General features: G+C 40.1%; 1 protein-coding gene across 1 annotated transcript in view; it reads right to left on the bottom strand.

Moving 5' to 3' along the window:
* Positions 1-1,003, bottom strand: part of LOC149317428 (hepatocyte nuclear factor 4-gamma-like) — a 31,732-nt gene extending 30,729 nt beyond the window's left edge. Inside the window, exon 1 of the mRNA XM_089518909.1 lies at positions 886-1,003. Within this exon, the coding sequence (XP_089375035.1) occupies positions 886-1,003 (118 nt within the window). The remainder of the gene's footprint in view (positions 1-885) is intronic.
* Between the last annotated feature and the right edge of the window lie 23,023 nt (positions 1,004-24,026).

The raw sequence follows: 24,026 nt of genomic DNA, 5'->3' as shown, positions 1-24,026 counted from the left end.
ACCATCAGATGCTTTTCTATATAGTCAATTATTTTTCCCTCTGCATATTTGCATCTTAGCTGTCATTTTAAATATAATCTTCAAAAATATTCCATTTCCAACCTGTCAATGGAAGTTACTTGTTCATCTTACACTAAATAACATAAATGCAAAAAGAATATTTTTCTTCTTTTGATTAATTGCCCATTGACATGCCTATAATGTCATTATGTTACTTAGAACTGGCAGTTTATTTTCTGTACAGTATTTTTTTTATTATATATCTCTTTCTGAAAACAGTCTATCACAGAGATATTATCCAAAGATATGGTAAAGATATCATATTAATTAACAATACATTAATTAGATCAGACTATCCATAATTGCTTTTAAACATCTAATACTTCATTTTTAAATTCTTGGGTTAAGTTTTCTGATTCTTGTACTAAATAAATTTCAACCTATTTTTGTAGTTGTTGTTAATTATTATTATTTGCCTTCATAGATGTTTGTATGCATTAGTATTCTTTATCAGATATTTTTCCTGCTCAAAAATAGAAGTTCTTGTTTCTTTCATATTTTGGCCACCAAAAATGAAGCAGAACTGTTACACATTCACTACCATTTGGGGGTGGTTTAAACTGAATTTAGCTATCAAGCCTGAAAGAACAGTACAGGATCTATGGCCACCTGCTAGTCTATAGCCTTTTCTATATTCAAGAGTTTATAATTTTATTAACACAGTTATTGGTAATATGTAAAGATAGAGAGTGAAAACTAGAGTTACAGTTATCAAAACAAAACTACAGTGAAACTTTTGGCTAACCCATTACAAGTGTCATTTTCTTAATCTTTCTTGTCTACTTGCAAGCTCAGATTATCATGTCTGAAAAGATTCAAACTCACCATTGCCATTATACAAGATCTGCATGGTTTCAAACTCCAAACTAGTATAACTTGGATCTAAGACTCCTTCAGTGTAATTTGTCATATCCATGTCCAGAACTGGCTCTGAGATCCTCATTGCTGAATGTGACTTGAGAAAATGACACTTCCTTCAATGGACAAGATGCAGTCTACTCTTTTTTTCTGCCAATCAGTGACTGGTAATAGAAGTATTAGTTGTAACTGTGTCACTTATGTGTTGCAATGGGAGGAGTTATAAAAAGAAACAATTCAGCTTAACCTGTACCTTTTCCTCCTTTTTATGGGGTACAATCAGCCTAATTATCTTGCAATGTTTCACTGAAACTTTTAAGTATTGGTTTCTGACAGGCATGAGTGTTCCTTTAACTGCAATCTTTTTCCAGCTGGGTTTTTTTTTAAATCTGCTTTACTTTTTTAAAAGTAACAGTAAGTTTGTTGTTATTAACAATAGGTTGAAAATCTTACAATGCACCAAATCCAATCTAAATTAAGGGAAATTCCGTGTAAGCGTTATGGATAGGAAGACATCATTCCACTCTTTGCACGTAATATTTTGATATTCATGTACAGCAAAGAGGCAGAAAAGAGGGCTGTGCATAACAGAAATTACTATGAGAAATACAAAAAGTTGCCCTACAGTGAATCAGACCCATTTAGCTCATTTCTGCCTACTAGGGCTGTCCACAAGTGAGGATCAATGATTTCCATAATATTCCATGCAGTCCTCACCTGGTTTTCACATAACCTGAATTATTTCAGGAAATTATTCTGCACAAAAATACATATTGGAAATTGCTTGAGAATAATGGGTGGTTGTTCATATGAGATCGCCATGTCTGTGTTTTGTGCAATATTGCTGTTTTCTATGCGAAAAAGAAGTGATCCTGCACAAAGAACAAAAGTGGCTATTTGTTTGTGCAAGATGTTTTGGGTATTACACACATATAAACACACACAAAACCCCCCAGCAATGTTGTGTTCCACTCCTCCATCAGGAAACAGTATGGACAGAGCTGAAGATTTTGAAGCCATGGGGGGGAAAAGCTGGCTTTTCCTTGGGGAGTTTTTCAAAGGGAAATTGTCTTTTTCATTAAAACTGGGAAAATATCACTTTCGTACTTTAGGAAAACAGAATGTATTACATACTATTTAACTTGGAATGAAAGTTTGATATGTCAAAGGTACAAATTATTCCAAAAATAATTAGAATTAGAATTTGCTTTTCAAAATATTATTGTTATAAATTGAGCTGAAGCATAAGGAATACCTAAACTACCTGTTTGCTTTTTCCCATTTATGAGAAAAAGGCAAAAAGAGAGAGGAAGAGCAACATTAGTAAAACAAAGAAAATTGTTTGAGCTAGTCTTCCAGAGTGTAAAGCAGACATAGAACACTCACTGCCATAAAAAATAATTAAAAAAAAAAGGAAAGCAGGACAAGGAATTATAATTCTGTCAGTTACTATACATTTTCTTACATAAAGATCTATCTAGTACATAGCTTTTAGGAATAATGGAGGGAGTAAATATATCAACTCATTGTCTTAAATATTTTATTCATAATATTTTTTTTAAAAAAATGCATCATCCATTTTTCCCCATTCTTGAGGGGTGAAGAAATTTCAGTTTTCTTCTAGGCCTTCACATGCAAGAGGCTTTGCTTATTTGAACAAGGTTTTCACAGTGCCTGCATCATGCACACTCCATACCTAGGCCTTACTTGTACTTACTACAACCATTGTCTGACTTTTTATGAGAAAAAGCTATTGGGAGGATAGTCCAAATACAGTTTCTTATCCTTGCAGCATTATTGTTGTAAAACTGCAAGAACCTAGATGTTCAAAAAAATGGAAGAGTGGAAGGTATCTACTGTAATTGATGGGTCATACTTTTGAACATTTAGGGTGTCAGCCTTAAACCCTGTGTGCAAAACATTGTGGTATATCGGTTGCAAACATGCCAGAAGCTGGTAGTAAGACTCTAACACGGACACCCTGTAACCCCAGATATGTAAAGCAAGCTGTTCACTACAAAAAGAGTGAAAGTATTAAATAAGTGGGAGTTGTGGGACCTACTTGTTGGTATCTAGATCCCAATTTACTCTAGTGGAGCTCTGGTGTTACAAGTATCCCTCCCGGGGGGGAGGGGAAAGCTTGCAGCAGTTGACCTTTCCAGATTTCCCACGAACCTCCATATTTTTTGGTTTTAAACAAATGTGAATTCTCCTTTGTGGAAACATTCAAGTATAGCAGTTCCTCTTTGAAACATGTTTTAGCCTTTCTCCTGCACTGTTTGGTATCGAAATTACCTGTTTTTTGATACCAGATCTGGATTTTTGATCAGTTTTCTTTTGTTTTTCAAGGTTTTTGGCAGTCCATCTAGATTTGTTGTCTGTCATTTTCTGCATAGATAAATTTGATTGATTTACATAGAAAATAGCATTTTCCCCAAATGAATTAATTTTTCTACACTGAAATGCTATTTTCCTTCATAGAAAATGCTGTGTGCAGAACAAAACAAACATACACCACATATGAATTTTACAGAGAACAAATCCCCAAATGCAGACTTTGTTCTGTGCAGAAAGCAACATTTTCTCTGCAGGAATTAAGATTTCTGTGTTGAAATATTATTTTCCATGCAGAAAGGGCATATACCAAACAACCACATACAAATGTTGTACAGAATAAGTCCTGAATTGTTAATAGCCTTCAAAAACTGCATGGATTTTTATGACTTTCTTGGAATAGGAAGAAAATTGCTGAAATTATTCATTGCTACCTTCAAGAAGAACTTAGTGAAGAATTACATCCCTAACATTTTCCAATCACCTATTGCATGAGTAAAAACTGTAGTAATACATTACTTGGTAATGTCTTGTTTGCAAGAGACACTCTTCTTAAAGAGCTGTAAAACTGTGACTTGTTGCATCTCATTAATCATTAACATGATAGTCTGACCCTTGTTCAAATGGGAAAGCAATTCAGGTATGTGAAATTGTTGATCAAGCACAAAGTACCCATCCAATGATTCCACAGATACCACATTCAGGCAACCACTTTCTCACTTGCCAACTCCATTTCTCATTCTCAGTGAGATGGACTGTTTAGAATTGGTCAACCCCTCTCACTTCAGTGTGTGAACATGAATACTTTTTTTCCTGGACAGGCTTATCCTATTTGCACAACATGTGTCTTTCTCTTTGTGACACAAAGGGACCACACACACAAGCACAGCTGGATCAGGTGCCTCATCAAACACATTTAAACAACCCATCTGGTGTTTCTGATATTTATAAAATTAGAAGGCAGCCACTACTGCACTTCCAAACTTATGGGGAGAAATGATTCTGTAAATATGAAAACTCTATCAAGACCAATACAAAATATCCCAGTCTTTCACAAGACACAAAGAAGTTTTCATATGTAGTTTCATGCTCCCATATGTGAGAATGAGCTGAGCAAGGACTTTCATCCTGAAACCAAACGTGAGTAGAACAAATTGGATCTTAAAGCTGAATCTTTACACTGCAAAGGTGGTTAATGACCCCAGTTCCTTCCCCAACTCTGATGTTAGAGAAAAACTGGGATCAATATCATTATTGCCTTGATGAGGTGACTGGAATACTCCAACTGTACAGGACCAAACCAGCATGTTCCCAACAGAAGAAATTGTAGCATTTGGAAAGCAGAGGCAGATGAAAAGCCCTCCCTCCATCTTAACTGCTACCATCCTGACCTTGGAGAGGGAGAAGAAGAGGCATGAGCAGCTCAACATGCCTAGCCCCAGAAGTAGGTGGAGTATCCTCCCTCCATTCCAACTGGCACTGCCCTGGCCTTGGAGGAAGAGAACGACCAGCAGTATATACTAGACTTGATCCCCTGCCTCACTGGCATTCCTTTCTCTTTTTGTTTCAAGTCTTTTTAGACTGTAAGTCTGAGGGCAAGGAACTGTCAAATTAACAAGCTGTAAAACACACTGAGAGCCTTTGTGGCTGAAAAGTGTGGTATAAATACACTAAATAAATAATTTTGTATCTACAATTCTCAGAATCCACCAGTCACCATGGGAGAATGGGAGATGAGGTGATTCCTTGGATGCAGCTTAGCTGATTGGTAGGTTTCCCAGCTATAGGATAGCCAATGAGCAACCACCTAAGTTTTGCTTTCCATGGGGAATGGAGATCAGGTATTTCCTGCATACCCTCCAATATTTCACACATGAAAATCAGACAAACATGGCCAAGCAGCATCAGAGTGTTATCAAGACGGCAACAGTTATTAATAAGGAAGCTAGGAGAGAATGCAACATTTTGCTTTTGCCTGAGTCCACTGGGAAAGGCAACATTCTGTTACTCCTCTCCTCTCTCCCCTCTGCTGAGTTAATTGCATGAAAACTACTTTTGTGCAGAACACTGAACTCAGAAATAAGCTGAGGACAAAGGGAGAAAATGAGAGGAAGAAAGAGAAACTGAGACATTTTAATGTAGCTGAAGAAGTGAGACAAGGGAAGAATAATCATGACTGTCCCGGTAAAATTGGAGCAAGTGAAGATTATGTTCTTCTCTGACATTTGTCTGAGGTATTTAGACTGTCTGAACAGGTTGGCACACTGGGTGGCAAATTCTTGGCCTATTTTTCCATAAGAAAGGGAGATAAGACTTCTTTGGCTGTTAGTCAGCTTGTTGCCTACTGAACTTGGCAGAGTTACACTCTTGGTTTACAGCTCCCAAAATCCATCTGCTAGCATGATATGCTAACTAGGGGATCTGGGGAGTTAGGAATTGTACTTGATGAAATTATTTTCCTAAGCTCTGTGTAGGAATGAAACATAGTAAGGATGTTTGGACATGGCCAAACCAATAAAGAATTGGGGAAGGAGTCAGGTAACCACCATTTTTGGATTGGTATCTTAACACTGGTGAAGTCCTGACATCTCTCCAACATATGAAACTGTAAAGTGACATTAACACACTATAAGCAAGAAAATGCATGGCAGCAAATGAAAATGCATCTCTAAAAATATATTTAAAAGTTATCAGTTTAAAAATAATAAGCTTCTATGATTGATCTCATCTGGAACCCATATATATTCCCATACCCTTCCTTGGTCCTTGCTTGTTTTAATGATATAGATATAGTGTGTTAAAGATTTATAATATTTATCATGGAATACAACTTCAGTAACACAGGAAGAGATTATCAATGGGAGCTATAAGTTGGTAAAATTGCCCTAAACTATTTACTGGCTAAGCAACTAGGGCTGAAGGAAAATGTCTATAGCTTATGTCTTCTTCTGCAATTAACTACTCAAACTCTGGTGGTTTTGTTATCATAAATGATATGATACTTGAGTAATTAAGTAGACATGCATGGGAGTAGGCTTTTAGGGTCACATTTGCACTGTAGAAATAATGCAGCTTGACACAATATTAAGTGCTGTAGCCCAATCCTACGGAATCCTGAAATTTGTAGTTTTACAAGATTTTCAGCCATCTATGCCAAAGAGTGCAGGTGTCTCACAAAATTACAAATCTCAGGATTCTGTACAATGGAGCCATGATAGTTAAAGTGGTGTCAAACTTCATTATTTCTACAGTGTAGATGAACACTGTGTCTCACCAAAGCTACAGGCTTGAAATATTATTTCTGTGCTGCTGTCTATTAGGAATGACATGCTCTGGGCCCCTAATAGTTCAGCATCAACTGGTCAATGTCAGTTACTGATTTGTTAAAGATTCAAATTCATGATCACCAAATAGGCCTGGTTGCACAATATGCATCTTTAACAAATCAACAACGATATTGAACAGCTTATGATAGACTGTTCTGGGTTCCAACGCATCATCCTACCACTGTGCAGAGAATATAAGAATGTTATTGCTCAATGGCTCAAATACTTTATTCTTTGACTACTTTCAAGTTCAGTTATGGATTATGTCTTGGTAGTCTCTAAGGAAGTGGTGCAGCAAAATTTTTGCTTTAATAATACAACTTAACTTTTGGCAATATTGAAGGTCTTTGGGTAATGTAGGAAATTGCCCATTCTATTGGAATCCTGGAAACAGATGTGGTCTATAGTTATTTGTGCCAAACATTCAGAGGTGATATTTAAATGATCCATTTCTGGCATCTGACATGAATCATATACTTAAAAAAATAATTTATTAGGTTGTGGAGATGATGTGATATATCAGACTCATTCTATCACATATGGGAGAAATGAGATATTGTGGCTACCTTTTGGGTCTCATTTTTCAATAAATAAATAAATAAATAAATTCCAAGATCACCAAACAGGACAATACTTCTGAGTGTAGATTAGGTGTTATGAGGCTCCCCCCTCCCCCTGTAGATGAGTTACAGAGCATTTTACACAAGGATTCAATTAAAAGGGGAGCAGACATACATAGTCTTAGTACCACAGGCTATAGAATATTTCATTATGGAAAAGATAATACATCTACTAAAGTTGACATGACAAGTAAATCTGAATTTTACATTTTATATTCAGTGGTATTCTTTCATGCTGTTTCTGGAAAATCATTCCAGAAAGTGTTGTGAATAATGGATGAGGGCTTGAACAGATGGGTCAAAAAAGCTGGCTTCTATGGGATTTGTGGGCTTGCCCCCAAGATGTGCGGAAAACACACTGAAGCTGTGCCCAGACCACAGAAACCAGGCCCAAAAAGGAATGGGTTTTTTTCCACTCCAATTTGGGCTCACGCCAGAGGGCACCCTCAGGACCACAGCCTGTGGTTGCTGCAGTCCTAAGGCATCTTGGGCAGGGGCGGCCTCAAGCTGCCCCTTCATGCAGTCTGGTTCCCCCCCCCCCCCTCCAGAGATAAAGTCAACTGTTTTACCAATAAAATAAACTCCCTGGATTAATAGTGCTTACATAAGTGGTGACTTACTAAGTAACCAGTGATGGGGGGGGGGGGGGTCCTACTACAATTAGGCCTAACAATTAAATAACACTTCATATAATCATTATTTTATACATTTAAAAGACTGCTATAGTACAGTGGGCCCCTCCCATCCGTGGGGATTTGGTTTCACCACCCCTGCTCCCATGGATTGGGGAAAAAAGCAGGAGCTCAAAGCCATACTAGTCAATCGGTGGTGATGTGTATGTGGGCAATATTAGTCATTGGCTAAAATGGCAGCGGAGCAATCTGCAGGAGCTCCAGTCCACAACTGGCTGGTAGGCTCACTGTACAGTGGCGCCTCCGCATACGTGGACTTTTTATAAGCGGCTTTGAGTGTACGCGCTCAAGCCGCTGGGTGCGCGCAGGGTGAAAAGGGTGGCACATCCCATTCAGTTGAATGGGTGCATGCACCCGTTGTGCCCCACACACCTCCGCGCCGCCGTGCACTAGCCCCATTGTTTACAATGGGGCTCGAGCATAGGCGGAAATCGCCATACGCGGCGGGATCCGGAACGGATCCCCCGCGTATGGCGAGGTTCCACTGTACTTAGAAATCAATGCATATTTTATGTAATATAGCAATGTTTTCCCCCTTCTTTTTATATTTCTGAAGAAAAATTAGGGGTGTTAAAATCTTCAGAAATCTAAATCTAATGTAGGTTGGTTTGAACAGATTTGGAATTCTTTCGGAATGAAGCAACTCCTTGAAATAGCTCTGAAAAATCTGTAAAGAGGTTGGAGATTCAAGTGCATTACTTTCGAAGATTATGTGGGAAAATGTACGCTTGATATCACTGGACTCCAATTCCTATCAGTTCTAACCAGCATAGCTAATGTTAAGGGCTAATGGGAGTTGTAGTCAAATATTTTAAAAATCAAAAACTCCCACTCAGTTTGAATCTTTGAATCTTGGCCACACTCTGATGTTGCTTGGCCACAAGCATCTCACTTTCCATCTTTGAAATGGTGGAGAGTGTGATTCAAATATCCATTGAAAATTAGTAGTTTATTTAGATGGCCAGTACATTTGGTTTTCCTACAGCACCAGAATTTCTAAGTAAAAAAACTTATTCGAAATGGTAAAACTAAGAATTTTAAAAGTAGATTATGGCGCGTTACAGACTGCCTAAAAGCAGCGGTCTGCCGCCGCTGCCATTTGCAGCACGGGGGGAGCCTCAGTGGCCAAACTGCAAGGCTCCCTTGTACCGCAAAAAAGAAGCACCAAAATGGCACTTCTTTTTGCACCCCGGATGTGATGCCACGAGGCGCTAGTCGCGCACTCGCTGCGTCACATCCGGGGTGCGATGTACGGATGCTACGTGTCTGCTACGTCAAGATGGTGGTGCCCGTGTGGAAGGGGTGCCGCCATTTTGTACGTACCCAGTACGTACTAGGGTTAGGGGTGACAGGAAGTGACCCCCCCTTCCTAACCCTAGTACATCCTGGAGATGTACTATATGCCCGTCTGGAATGGGGCAAAGGCACATTACAGACCTCCTAAAACCAGCGGTCTGTGGGCACCGCCGGTTGCTCTGCGAGGGAGCCGCAGTTTCCGTACTGCATGGCTCCCTAACGGAGCAAAAAGAAGCCCAAAAATGGTGCTTCTTTTTGCACCCCAGATGTGACGCCGCGAGGCGCTAGTCGCACACTCGCGGCGTCACATCTGGGGCGCGACGTGCGGATGCTATGCGTCCGCTACATCAAGATGGCAGCGCCCGTGTGGAATGGGTGCCACCATTTTGTATGTATCCAGTACGTACTAGGGTTAGGGGCATCAGGAAGTGATGCCCTTTCCTAACCATAGTATGTACTGGATACATTCTTTACATTCGTCCGGATTGGGCCAAAGTCATGCCTTCACCACCACATCCTAATTTATTGACTTTCATATTATGTAAAGTTGAAGCCTTTCATGGCCGGCATCCATAGATTTTTGTGGGTTTTTTGGGCTATGTGGCCATGTTCTAGCAGAGTTTCTTTCTGACATTTCGCCAGCATCTGTGGCTGGCATCTTCAGAGAATGCTTTGCCTGAAAAAAGTGGGTCTATATATACTGTGCGAGCCTGGGAATGCAGGAGTGATTTGCATGTGTATTGTTCTGTGTTGATGGCTGGCCTCAGCCTGGGAGGCTAATGCAAACGAGGATTAATGTCTGCTAATTGGTGATCATTATCTGCTGGGAAAGCTCCTGACTCTGAATGGTTTCCCATTTGCATAGAGAGATGGAGTAGCAACGGGAAGCCCTCTAAGCCCGGAGATAGCAAACTTTTACATGGAACACTTTGAAAAGCAAGCCCTGAAAACTGCACCGAAAAAACCCACAACTTGGTTCCGATACGTGGATGACACTTTCACCATCTGGAGCCATGGAGAAGAAGACCTGGCTGTATTCCTGAACCATCTGATCAACATCCACCCCAACATCCAATTCACTATGGAAAAAGAAAAGGAAGGAACACTGCCATTTTTGGATGTCCTTGTCATCTGCAAACCGAACCTACGTTTGGGTCACACAGTATAGTGAAAACCCACACATACAGACCGATACCTGCACAAGAACTCCAACCATCACCCAGGACAAAAAGAAGCACAATCAAAACACTGGTAGACCGAGCAAAACGCATCTGCGAACCCCACTTCTTGGAAGATGAACTGAAGCACTTGGACCAGGCTCTACAGGCCAATGGTTATTCCAGCTCAGACATCAGAAGGGCTACCAGGCCCAGGAAAACCCAGAGAAGTGAAGACAAGCAGCCACCCAAAGGGAAGGTATTTTTACCTTACATCAAAGGAGTCACAGACAGAATAGGCAAAGTGGTGAGGAAGCACAACCTTCAAATGGTTTACAAACTGACGAAGAAAATCCAGCAAATGCTTCGCTCAGCCAAGGACGAGAGAGAACCTCTCACAGCCGCAGGAGTTTATCGCATACCATGCAGCTGCGGACAAGTCTACATAGGGACCACCAAACGCAGTGTACAAACCAGAATCAAGGAACATGAGAGACACTGCAGACTGGGTCAGCCAGAAAAATCAGCAGTAGCAGAACATGCCACAAACCATCCTGGGCATAAAATACTGTTTGAAAACACTGAAGTTCTGGACCATGCCAACCACTACCATGTCAGGATGCACAGGGAAGCCACTGAAATCCACAAACACCTGGACAATTTCAACCGGAAAGAAGAAACCCTTAAAGTGAACAAAATTTGGCTACCAGTCCTGAGGAATAGCAAAATTAGGACTCAGCAAATGCAAATGGGAAACCATTCAGAGTCAGGGGCTTTCCCAGCAGATAATGATCACCAATTAGCAGACATTAATCCTCGTTTGCATTAGCCTCCCAGCCTGAGGCCAGCCATCAATACAGAACAATACACACAAATCACTCCTGCATTCCCAGGCTCACACAGTATATATAGACCCACTTTTTCCAGGGAAAGCATTCTCTGAAGATGCCAACCACAGATGCTGGCGAAATGTCAGAAAGAAACCCTGCTAGAATATGGCCACATAGCTCGAAAAACCCACAAAAAAACTATTTCACATTATGATTGATATAAATAAATAATAATAATAAATAAAACTTTTATTTATATACCGCCCTTCCACTGATCAGGGCGGTGAACAGCATAATAAAAACAATACATACAATAAGACAAATTAAAACAATCATAAAACCCCCGGTCAGCCCTCCAACTTGCCGTCGGCAAAGAGAGAGAGGCCATCTAGGACTTCACTCGGGGAATGCAGTTCGAAATAGGAGGGTCTTTAAATCCCTCCTAAACTGAGCCAGGGAGGTGGCCGAGCGGAGCTCTGTGGGCAGCGTGTTCCAAAGGGTCGGGGCAACGATGGAATACGTCCTCCTCATTGTAGAGGAGAGTTTGGCCCCAGGAACCCTAAGTAATTGCTGCCCAGAAGTTCTGAGGGTGCGGGACGGAATGTATGGGGAGAGGCGGTCTTTCAGGTATCCTGGGCCCAAGCCATGTAGGGCTTTATAGGTAATCACCAACACCTTGTACTGTGCCCGGAAGCGAATAGGCAGCCAGTGCAGGTCTTTAAGCACCGGTGTAATATGGCTGGTCCTGGAAGTACCAGTGACCAGCCTGGCCGCCATATTCTGTACCAACTGTAGCTTCCGAGTGTGATACAAGGGTTGCCCCATGTAGAGCGCGTTGCAGAAATCCAATCTAGAGGTTACCAGAGCATGTACCACCGTTTCTAGGTCCCTCTGGGCCAGGTACGGGCGCAGCTGGCGAATAAGCCGAAGCTGATAGCAGGTGTTCCTGACCGTCGCATTCACCTGAGATGTAAGGTGAAGCGACGAATCAAGAAGCACCCCCAGTCTGCGCACGGAGTCCTTCACAGGAAGCGTGATCCCATTCAGGACAGGTGGAACCACCGCCATTCCTGGACCAGGGGAACCTATCACGAGTACCTCCGTTTTCTCTGGATTCAGGCTGAGTCGGTTTTTCCTCATCCAGCCAGATGTTCTATCCATATCATGAAGCAGAAGAGAGAAAAAATTGTTTTAATTACTGGGACTTCTACTAGGCTGTCAGGGGAATAATATCAAACTTTGAAATGTTTATGCCAAGAAGTGTCAGAACCAAGATTATTATTCTAGTACTCTTTTCAGGTGATAGATATCTGTGATATCTGTGTCTCAAAACTTGATTAACTTTTTTCAAACAGCATTTTTTAGCATTTTCTTGAAATATACTAGGAAAGCAAATCTTCACTTGAAAGGTTCACAGATGCTGAGCAAAACTTTTTGAGCTGATTGCCAAATGGGTTAGGTTCTCTCAGGATTTCAGTATGAAAGCTTCATTTGACTCAAAGACCCTTGGGAGCAGCAGCAGAAGAGAAAAGATAAAATAAACTTTCAGAAGACTTCTTTTTTACTGGTGTTTATCAAGCGGGATGGGAGGCTGTCAATTTTGAAAGAGAAGGTAGCGTGGGCAATTTGAAAATTCATGCAATTACATGATTACTTATCACACCTTAAATTCGCTGTAATGGCCTCTCCAAACATGACCCACATTTGATACAAAGTAAGCCATCACATCGGTGGGGTCTGAATTGTGAATTGGCACCATTGCGCATGCTCAGTGAGACGCCAGATGACTGGAGCATAGCACATTTAGGCGAGTGAGAGAGAGGAATCAAGGAACCCCACAATTTACAAAAGAGGTTGGAGGGGGGAGCAGGAAGAATGGTCGAAAGAACATGCTCTATTCATGTTAAAATGAGCATATATTCACTCTTGTCATGTTAAAACATAATGGTTATCCAATAGCTCCCCATCCATCCCTCTTAATTAGCAGGCAGCAGCCTCCCCTCAGCAATGCTGAAGGCAAGCAGAAGCAAAATTGAAGCGGAATTGCAGTCTGGCTTCATGGGAACTCCCCCCCTTCCAGACTGCAGGGGGGGGCAGGACTAAAGGATACATGCACATCACACCAAACAACAGCACACTGAGTGTGAAGTTGCCTAGGAACAGGGTTTGTGACTTCGCTAGTTCACCGAATTTATTTAACTGTGGATCGACGCGTGATTGCATTCAGAGTGTGTCCGGACTGCCAGCAATCAAGTGTGGTAACCTTTTGTGCAATAACGTGAATACTCATGATTCCATTCAGGATGACACTGGATTATACTTCCAATATCAGTCAAGTGATATCGTCCACTGTTTCCAGTCACTAATTGTTTTCTCAATCAATATTTTTAATTTAAAAAAAATCAGCTCCAAGTTCACATTTTAATAACTTGTCTAAATAAAGCTTCATTATACTTGGAATACCTGTGCGTGTGTGTGTGTGTGTGCCTGTGTCGGTTTAAGACAGGAGCAGTTGTTGTTCTAAAATAACTGCTTCTGCATGTCCTCCAACACTTCACAAATGAAAACTGGGACACATATGACCAAGCAACATCAGATTATGGTCAAGATGACAAAAGTTATTCATGAAGAAGACTACACAAACTCAGAGAGGTTATAGCCATTTGCTTTTGCCTGAATCTACAGGTAAGGGCAAGAGTCTGCATTCTCCTCTTGACACTGCTGAGTTAATTCAATGCAAGCCTTTTTAGCAGTTTGAACTTTTTGGCAATTGAAGTAAACTGAGGACCAAGGAGGAAAGTGGGAAGAAGAGGGAGAAAAGTGGGACAACACAGGATAAATCTGGAATGTTTTTGTCAAATCAGGACCTTTAGAAGATGTTTCTGTGGCCTGGAATTTCATTCAGGCTTAGTATTACCACAGCACCATAATAGAAAATGGCTTCAAATAAATGTGTGTGTGTGTGTGTGTGTGTGTGTGTGTGTGTGTGTGTGTGTATTTGTTTGATTATAATATTTCTAACCTGTCATTTATGAACGGATCTCAGGGCAGGATACAATCAATAAAAACTATTCAATAGAAAACCATAAAACAACCATAATCTACAATCCAATATGAAAATTAACAACAGTAAATCAGAACAGAGTTGGGGTCAATAAGAGCCAAACACTTGGGTAAAAGCCAGGACCTAAATCCAACTTCAAGTCAGCAAAGTGAAAATTCCCACCAATGTATGTACTTTTACAGGATTACACCCTGAGCAAGCCATTGTGCCCAGTGCTGCACATGTAGCTGTACAAGAGGTTTGACAGTGGCCCAGGTCTCAATGTGACTGAAAGCAACACCAGATGCTGGGTCAAAGCAGGCCTCCAGGGGAAGGGAATTCCTTATCTATGGTGCAACAACTGAGAAGTCCCTCCCTCCTATCTCCATATCTTCTACCACTCACAATGGTGGGAAATAGGTTGGTAGATCTTCATACTTGGGCATTTGTTAATTGTGTTGTGTGTGTATGTGCCTTCAAGTCACCTCCTGACTTATAGTGAACCCCACACATTTTATGGGATTTTTTTTTTAAAAAATGTGGGTCTACACTGTGAGCTACATATTTCTGTAAAACCATAAAAGGCCTTCTACATATACAATGCAGCAGCAGTCCAGGGGGATGAGGTTGTACACATTGGATTGAACCCTGACTTAATTATACTTATGAGCGGCCCACTAAAATCACTAGGACAAGTATACTGTGGTGGGCCTAAGTCCCACTGACTTGAATGGGTCTTTTCTGACTAGATCTAGTGAATCAAAGTCACTATCTAGTTGTGCAGAGGCACAGCAATCAAGAAATAATGTGCCACCACAGTAATAAAGAAGTACTTGTCATAATGATAACAGGACATGTATATTAAGAATAGGATTCCCAAATCTCAGTGCCTAAATCTTCTTCTCTCATCCTCAGGGCATGGAGGAAGAATCTCACAAAGTCTGCTCTGCACTGAAAAGTGTGTGTGTTTGTATATGAGTGTATGTAATCTCCTTTGGGAATTTTTTTATAATGAACTTTATTATTAAAATAAGTTATCAACAATAACATACATTCATACATACTGACCATACAATTAATTTCTACAACAGTAGTTAATTATAAATACTAAATGGGAATTTTGTTTTTATTTGAATTATAGGTAAAGGTAAAGGTTTTCACTTGACAAGATTTTGTCCAACTGCAGAGAGCAGTGCTCATCTCTGTTACTAAGCTGAAGAGCCAGCGTTGTCAAAGACAGCTCTGTGATCATGTGGCCAGCTTGACTGCACAGAATGCTGTTATCTTCCCACCAAAGTGGTGCCTATTTATCTACTTGCACTTTTACATGTTTTCGAACTTCTAGGTTGGCATAAGCTGGAACTGTTGATGGGAGCTCACTCCATCACATGGCACTTGGTCCTCAAACTGCCAACCTGCCAATTTTGACATCATCAGTCAGTATCTTAACCACTGATCCACTGTTCCCCTTTTCTATTTGAATCATACAGCTTGATGCTTAGTGTGTCAAGCTTAATGACACAAAGAGGAGCCAACCCTTGTAACATCACTACCAGCTACTTCCTCTGGCATCACCAGAGGCTATGCTAGATCTAAGGTTTTGGGATGGAATAACCTGGTGACCCTAGAAATATTTACTATCCATTACAGAGGAAGATGGTGCTGCCATTTCTGTAGGTGATCCTGTATTTTCTATCACTTACAGTTTCAGCCTCCAAGGGAAGGACTACAGTGCAAGTCACTGTATTGCAATTTAAAAGATTCTGAACTCATTCCCAGCTGATAAGGATGCTATCAGAAAGTGTTCCTGTGTTATCAGTAAGACTCCTTGGTGTGCTAATTGTCCTGTTTTCTATTAGATGTAATCAATCTGATGAGGATATAAAAAAAGAAAACAAGCTAATAAAAATCAAGGTTACTTCTCTGAACTCATCTTTCTGAAATGCCAACTCAAACAGCTACAGAGAAATCTTAGGTGTGCATGTTGAGACCTGCACCTGAAACTGTTATCAAGCCAACTCCCACTTCCTTAAATGCTCACTCAAAAGACATTTGCTCCACATAACTTTTCATGAACTGCCATGACCTCATTCACAAAACTAACCTCCTATCATTAATAGTTCTTATGTTTAAAACTATTTGACACACAAAGAAGCAGGGAAGTGCCACTATGTAGAGGTGCTCATTTTTTAACAGGCACAATGACTGTCCTGATTGTGAGCCTACCATAATGTTTTCCCCAACCTGGCATCCTCCAAATGTACCAGATGAAAAGTTATTTTTGGATTACAACTCCCTGAATCCCTCGGCTATGCTGCATGGGATATTCTGAGAGATATGGTCCAAAAATCATTTTTCTAAGTTTTGTATCAGAGCTTGGGAAATTATGTAGAACTGGCCAAGTATTTCCAGAATTCATGCTTCCACATGGCACAGGAAGCTGCCACCAACTGGCAAAAATGCATGCCCCCACTACAAAGATATGTTTTTCAAGACTACCTTTTTTGAACATACTATGTTATGATTTCAACACTACAATACATGGAAGCATTATACAAGTATAAATACTATTTAATGATAATACAGATTTTTTTCCCCCGGAAAATGATTAACCATCCATTAAGAACCCAAGCCCTCCCTCCAGTCCATCTGCCTTGGTCCAGGCCTTGGAGGTAGAGAGGAACTGCTGGACCTCTTACCCTTTCCCTCCTCCACTTTCTTCTCCTTCTGTGTCATGTCTTTTTAGATTGTAAGCCCGAGGGCAGGGAACCGTCTAACTAAAAAGATCGTATGTACAGCGCTGTGTAAATTTACAGCGCTTCATAAATAAAGGTTAATAATAATAATAATAATAATAATAATAATAATAGGTCAGCTTTTTCTAACCTGGTGTTCACAAGTGTGTTGGATTACTAATCCCATAATTTGGTGTATTTATTTATTTTGACCACTCATTCTTTAGTGGTTAAAAGAAGAAGGAGAAAACAGATGCACTCATAGCACAACCCTTTGCATTTTCACTCAGAACTAAGGCTTTCTGAATCCCACTGTAAAGTAAATAAGTGTAAGGTTACAGTTTAAGGATTACAGTTAGTTTAGTAAAGTATTTTCACAGAACAATGATGACAGAAAAGGGTATTAACTGTTATAGAACCTTAATGTGAAGATCTGAAGGAGAACTAACTATTCTAGACCTGATTCCAGAGACATTAGTATAGCCATCATTCTATCACTTGACATTCATAATCATACTAAATGCCTAAAAGTCCTAGGGATCTTTATTTGGAGAGAGGTTCAGTTCATTTCAGACTACAGTCACTTTGTTAAGACACATTTGCACTGTAAAGCTTCCTATATGATTAGACAGACCAATGATGATGAAGATCATGATGATGATGATGATGGGGACGATAAAGATATATACATTTCACTTGCTCAAAGCACTTCACATATATTGTCCTTATGTGAATCCTAAGGTATGTTAGTATTATATTCCCCCAATTCCAGATGAGGGCCATGGGTCTGAGAAAGAGTAGTTTGCCTGAGGCTGCCTAATAAGCTTGAGGCAAAAGTTGCAATGGGGATGTGTGGATTCACAACTCCATCTTTTAGGCATTATATTTTGTCTGGTCTCAGTTGCTTTCAGCACATAATAATGAGGGGGTTTTTTTTAACCCCTAATAATGATGTATCTTTACTGGAGTCCTCAGCTGTCTTGCTGTGATTATAGAAGCTAAACATCCACATTAGCAACAGGAATGTACACACATAAATACACACAAATACATACACAATCCCTCAAGGCACATGCATTCAAGTTTTTCAGCATCTATTCAGCTGGATCCAGAAGGTGTCACAGTATGATTTTCAGGACTGTTTGGGGGCTTTGGACACTGCCTAACAAACAATCCCCAATACTCCCATTTTACCACTCAATTAATATTAGCCTTGTGGTAATTCAGTGTAGTGCACTAACACCTCTTACTTCTATACTTTGATTATACACATTAGCAGTGCAGAGGACAGCCTGGCTGTCCAGATATATCTTAAAATCTGACATAAGAAAGCTCATATCCTCCATAATTTGGACTACTTCTTCCATCATGGCCAATGTTAAAGGATTAAGATAGCTGTGATATAAAATAGATTTCCCAACCAAGTTCTACTTGAGAATAAGTAGAAATCTTCTTAAGTCAATAGTGTCTAATAAATGAAGAAATATATCTACAGTGTGCCCGCATGATATGCGGGCGCAACATGCGCAGCTTTTAGCCTATGCTGAAAGTCACACCGGAAAAAGCCCTGGCACACGCCAGAAGAAGTAATGGGGTGTGCTCCTGTGGCACGTGCACTGCACCATGCCATGGGCGTGAACCCCATTATTTCTAATGGGGCTCCAGCATACACAGAATTTCACTTACACGGGGGGGGGGGGGGGCAGATCCCTGCGTAAGGGAAGGGCCCAATGTATATGCATGCACTTTTCAATGCAGTGCGTTCACCAAGACATTCTTCCTACTCAAATGACGAAATAAGTAACTTTAGAATCATAGAATCATACTTTTGGTAGAGACCACAAGGGCCAAACTCAAAGCACCCCCGACAGATGGCCATCCAGCCTCCAAAGAAGGAAACTCCACCACTCTCCAAGGGAGTATGTTCCACTGTTGAACAGCTCTTACTGTCAGAAAGTTCTTCCTAATGTTGAGGTGGAATCTCTTTTCCTGTAGTTTGCATCCATTGCTCAGGGTCTTATTCTCTGGAGCAGCAGAAAAAAAGCTTGCTTCATCGTCAATATGACACCCCATCAAATATTTTAAAGGGGATATCATATCACCTTTTAATTGTCTCTTCTCCAGGCTAAACATACCCAGCTCCCTAAGTTTCTCTTCATAAGGCATAGTTGTCAGACCCTTCATCATTTTGGTCACAATTTTAAAAATTTTCTTCCCATTTACAAGAAGCTCTTCTAAACAGACTGTGTAGAAATATTATTTTCTGTGCAGAAAACCTTGATTCCTGCACAGAAAATGCTGTAATGGGGGACCTATGCTCTACAAAATCTGCATATGGTTGATTTGAATAGAAAACACAGATAATAAAACTTCTGCCTAGAAATATAGTTTTCTGCACAGAAAATGTTATTTTATGTACAGAAAACACCAAATGTGAATTTTGCATAGAATAAGACCAAAAATACAAATATCCTTGTCAGTCAAGGATTTTCTCATCAACACTCCAAAAAAAAAAAAAAAAAAAAAAAAACCCACCAAGTTTTTTTTATCATTTTTGAATATTTTTTAATATCCTTCCCATCCCTACACAGAAGCTACCTTATTCCAAGTTCACCTGTACCTAATTCTCATTCAGTGGGCATAGCTATAGTCCTCAGGTCCATCTAGTTGAAATGTTAAAGGTCTCTGATCAGATCTGTCTGATTTAACCTTTTGTAAAAGGCAGCCACAAGGACTTCACATAGAAAGAAAGGGATAAGTTTCCCTATTTTATAGGAGTTTGCTTTCTTATCTGTTTGAAGGCATCCTGTGTTTGAAAACTTGCCCTATCTGTGTGTTAGAAAGACAAGAGACATAAGGAGGTGCACTAATGTTACCCCCCCCCAGCAGTTAACACCTGGGAAGCAAACTGACTAAATGGAGGAGTTGATTTGTCATCCTCTTCCCATTGTAGTCTGACAGACTGTATTTCTGTTTTCAAGTACTGTATATTTGTTATTCTTAAATCTCTTATGAAATAGCATATGAAAAAGTGTGTATATATGTGTTCTTTTTTTCTTTTCTTTATGTGTGTATCCGTGTTGGGGGGGGGGGAGAGGGAGAGAAAGAAAATGAGTGAGAGAGAGGAATATGATGTGTAAGGAGTTACTCTACAGAAGAGATAACCGTGTGCTTCCCCGAACAATTTTCTTGATGATAATCCAACACACAAACTTGTCCTTGTCCTAATAGGGGAAAACTGTATATCATACTTTCAAACTATGAAAAGTTTAGTTATTTTTATTACATTTACATTATTTACAGTTCATTCCTCCAAAGGAGCTTGAAGTGACATATACAGTTCTTACTCTTCCTAACCTTCTTACATTCATAACTCTATGGGATAGGTTTGCTCAAAGGTAGTAAATGGTTAGCAGATCACTCAATGCACTTCATCACACAGTGGGCATTAGAACCTGCTCTTTCTGCTTTTAGTTTGATGCTGTAACCATACTGGCTCTACAGATGTTGGTTACAGGCTCATCAATATATTGTGTTGATAGTACCCCAATTCTGTCCTGCCCTCCTTCATTCAGATATGCCTCTGGCATTTTAGCTGGGTTACTACTGAAGGCATTTTGATTGATTGGATTATCTTATATGTTTTTATTGCTGCATTTTACTTGTGTTTTCAGTTTAGTTTAGTTTTTTTATTTTATTTCTACGAGTCTTTTTTTTTTTAATTTGATAATTGTTAGCTGCCCTGAGTGCCCTGAGTTTCAGAAAGGCATGATGTCCATTTACTAAAGAAAAAAAATAAAGACATAAATGATAAAATGTTAAAATGTGTAAGGAATACTTAACCAGTGCCTTAGTTTTTGCTATGTTTATTAACTGAGATGGTAGCAATGTATTCACTTGGTGGTATATTGTATATCTAGGATATAGATTAGCAAATCAGGCAGTGGTTTGCCGAGTTACAGTTAAATGGCATGTGAGCAGTGCAGAAAGTTAAATATTGCTTGAACTAAGTTATTTATTCTTTTCTGATTGAAAAACATCTTCATGAAAAGGAGAGAAAAGAGGAGAGAGTTCAAATGTAAGATGTGGTTGAGTTTTATGGGATTTTTAAAAGCCTCCTTGTTGATGAATAGCTAGGTCATTAGTACTTTGTTAATAATCCTTCGTCAAAAACACTGACTTGTGTTTGATCATGAACATTTTATGTAGATGATTAGATAAATTTTACACACACCTTCACCTCATTTACCTTCAGGGAGACAGTTTCATAACATAATTTTACCAGGAAAGAATGATGTCTCTCTTGATATCTCTCTTGGTTAAATTATACTTTATCTCTCCCTCTCTCTTCCATGTGTTGTTGCTCTGAAAGGGAAGGGAGAGCACTGGAAACCTAATATGGAATGTGAAGCTCCAGGAACTGTAGCACCAATGCAATTCCCACAACATGTTTCCCATGGTTCGCACATGAAGGGATGTCCACCCTTTATGAGTGTTTCATGAGTTGTGGATTCAAGGAGAAGGACATTTTTATAAAATGCTCACTCTGAATTGCTTTGTCTTCAATCAGGTTTTTTCAGATAAGGGCCAAAACAGACTGGCCCAAAGGGGCAGCATCACACTGCCCCTTTGAGTGCCAGATCAGGGCAATGGCAACTGCACACCTTGGCCACTCCTTTTTGCACTGGAAGGGGGGGGGGCTTTTCTGCTGCAGTGCCCACTTTTCGATGCTTCTGCAGCATGCAGCATATAAATGCCATACCACCAGAGTGTCACATCACTGCCTGCCATCTGGTCAGGCAGGTGCATGACGCCGGCTTGGAAGCAGCATCAGGGGTTGCATCATCTAAACACCACACCCCCATGCTGCCCCCAAGCCAGCGTATTGTGCTGGTCTGTTTCACCCTTAAATTACTTTTCCCCATAATTACTTTTTAAAAACACCAATTTACAATAGTAAACCCCACTACATTTCTCATAGCACTTCTCTTATAGAGATCAGTGATAGTTCTTGATCTGAAAGGGAAGAGGCTTCATCCTGTCACTATGGGCTGAAGCATCCCCCCTCATTATACTATAGAAATAATGCTTTTTTAAATAGCTGAAGTGCAGTTATATTTTGCCTTGGTCACTCAAACAATTCAGAAACTTTAAAAATGCATCAAAGAACTAATCACTGGTTTATGACTGATTGATATTTTTTCATGTGCCACATTATTACAAATACAAATTGGGGTCATGCATACAACATGTATGTAGAGACACATGGTTCTGTCAGCACTTCCATTTGTGTACAAGTTAAGCTATAAACACTATTGCCCATGAAGTGATCACAAGGGGACTTACACTGATCATGTGTGATTTAATCTGGTATTAAGATAGGAAGGACCATGGGAGTCTCCAGTATCTCTTTTCTGTCCAAGGTTTTGGAGCATGTTACGGCCTCCCAATTACAGGGATTCCTGGATGATATGGATTATCTAGATTCATTTCAATCTGTTTTAGGCCTGTTTATGGGATGAGACTGCTTTGATCACCTTGTTGAATTACCTATGCTGGGAACTGGATAGGAGGCATGCGTTCCTGTTGGTTCTGCTGGAGCTGTCATCAGCTTTTGATAACATTGATCATGGTATCCTTCTGGGCTGCCTCTCTAGGATTGGACCTGGGGACATTGTTTTACTGTGATTTTAGGGGAACAGATTATCCATAGTTTTGTAGTTCAGTGTTACCAATATGCTGACACTCAATTCTATATCTCCTTTCCATCCAATGCCAATGAGGTGTTTCAGTGCTAAATCAATGTCTGTCAGTAATGGACTGGATGAGGACAAACAAATTGAGGCTTGATCCAGACAAGAAAGAACAGCCAGTCAAAAAAAAACAAATTAGGGAATCATGATTCAGGGTGTGCTTGATGAGGTTATGTTTTCCCTGAAATTTCTGGTTCACATTTTGGACATACTTCTGGATTCAGATTTGAACTTGGATGCCCAGGTTTCAACAGTTTGCCAAGAGTATGTTTGTGCAGTTAAAACAAGTATGCCAGCTGTTCAAAAATTTCAGAGTACCAAAATGCTATGGCCAAAATGCTATGCTATGACAAAATGAATGGTTATAGGGAGCATATTAGTCCCCTGTTGAAACAGCATCCACCTAACTATCCATTTATTACTTTTAAAACCATATATGACTTGGGTGCAGGCTATCTGAAAGAATGAGCATGCCCATGTTTTACAATCTGCAGGGGAGGGCTTTCTCTTGGTTCCATCACCCTCAGAGGCATGTTTGGTAAGGATATGGGAGAGAAGCTCTCAGGGGCTTCTCCCAGCCTATGTAACTCCTTCCCACAGGCCCCTTCCTTGCTTTCTTTTCTTGGGGAGGCAACTGATTGAATTTTGTTAGGCCAGCAGTTATTTCATTGCAAAACCACTATTCAAGCAACCAAAGAGGTGATGGCATACATGATGGCCAATATAGAAATCAAATATACAGCATAATTGGAGGCAGAAGGTGGAGAAGCTCGGTTCTCTCTGCAATAACAAGACTAGGAACAGATTGTGGCACTGACCATGAACCATGTCAAAGCATGGTGACACATTGGTGATCCCCAACCCACTAGGGACCACCTTTGCCAGCCATGACAACACTGAAATTTGGTGCTTTGCCAAAAACAAACAAACAAACAAACAAAAGACTCAAAACACTCCTGCTTCAAAACAAGGTCTATGTCATCTTTCAGACGTGGTGTAAAAGTGGCTGAGGGTTGCATATTGCTCAATCTTGCTACGGGTTGTGTTACCCACTGTGCATATTGCTTGCACAGACAGGGAGATAGTCACCAGAAATTGTTGCATTATACTACCTTCCTACATGCATATATGCCTTGTCCATAATTATGATGTGCATTTTGCTAGTACTGACACAACAGGTAAGTCAAATGTTATACATTTCCAATCTAAAATTTAAAGAAAACACAACTACTGATGGACAAAAGTGATAGAAAATGAAGAGAACAAAGAACATTTCAATTTTCCTCTCTTTGTACAGTTGGTGTTTTTCCTTGAAGGTAGAT

The sequence above is a fragment of the Sceloporus occidentalis genome, unplaced genomic scaffold, assembly GCF_023333645.1.
Source record: "Sceloporus occidentalis isolate IW3139 unplaced genomic scaffold, rSceOcc1.0.p SCAF_3, whole genome shotgun sequence".
Classification (NCBI taxonomy): Eukaryota; Metazoa; Chordata; class Lepidosauria; order Squamata; family Phrynosomatidae; genus Sceloporus; species Sceloporus occidentalis.
Note: the sequence above shows the minus strand (reverse complement) of the source record. Positions and strands in the feature narration are given on the sequence as shown.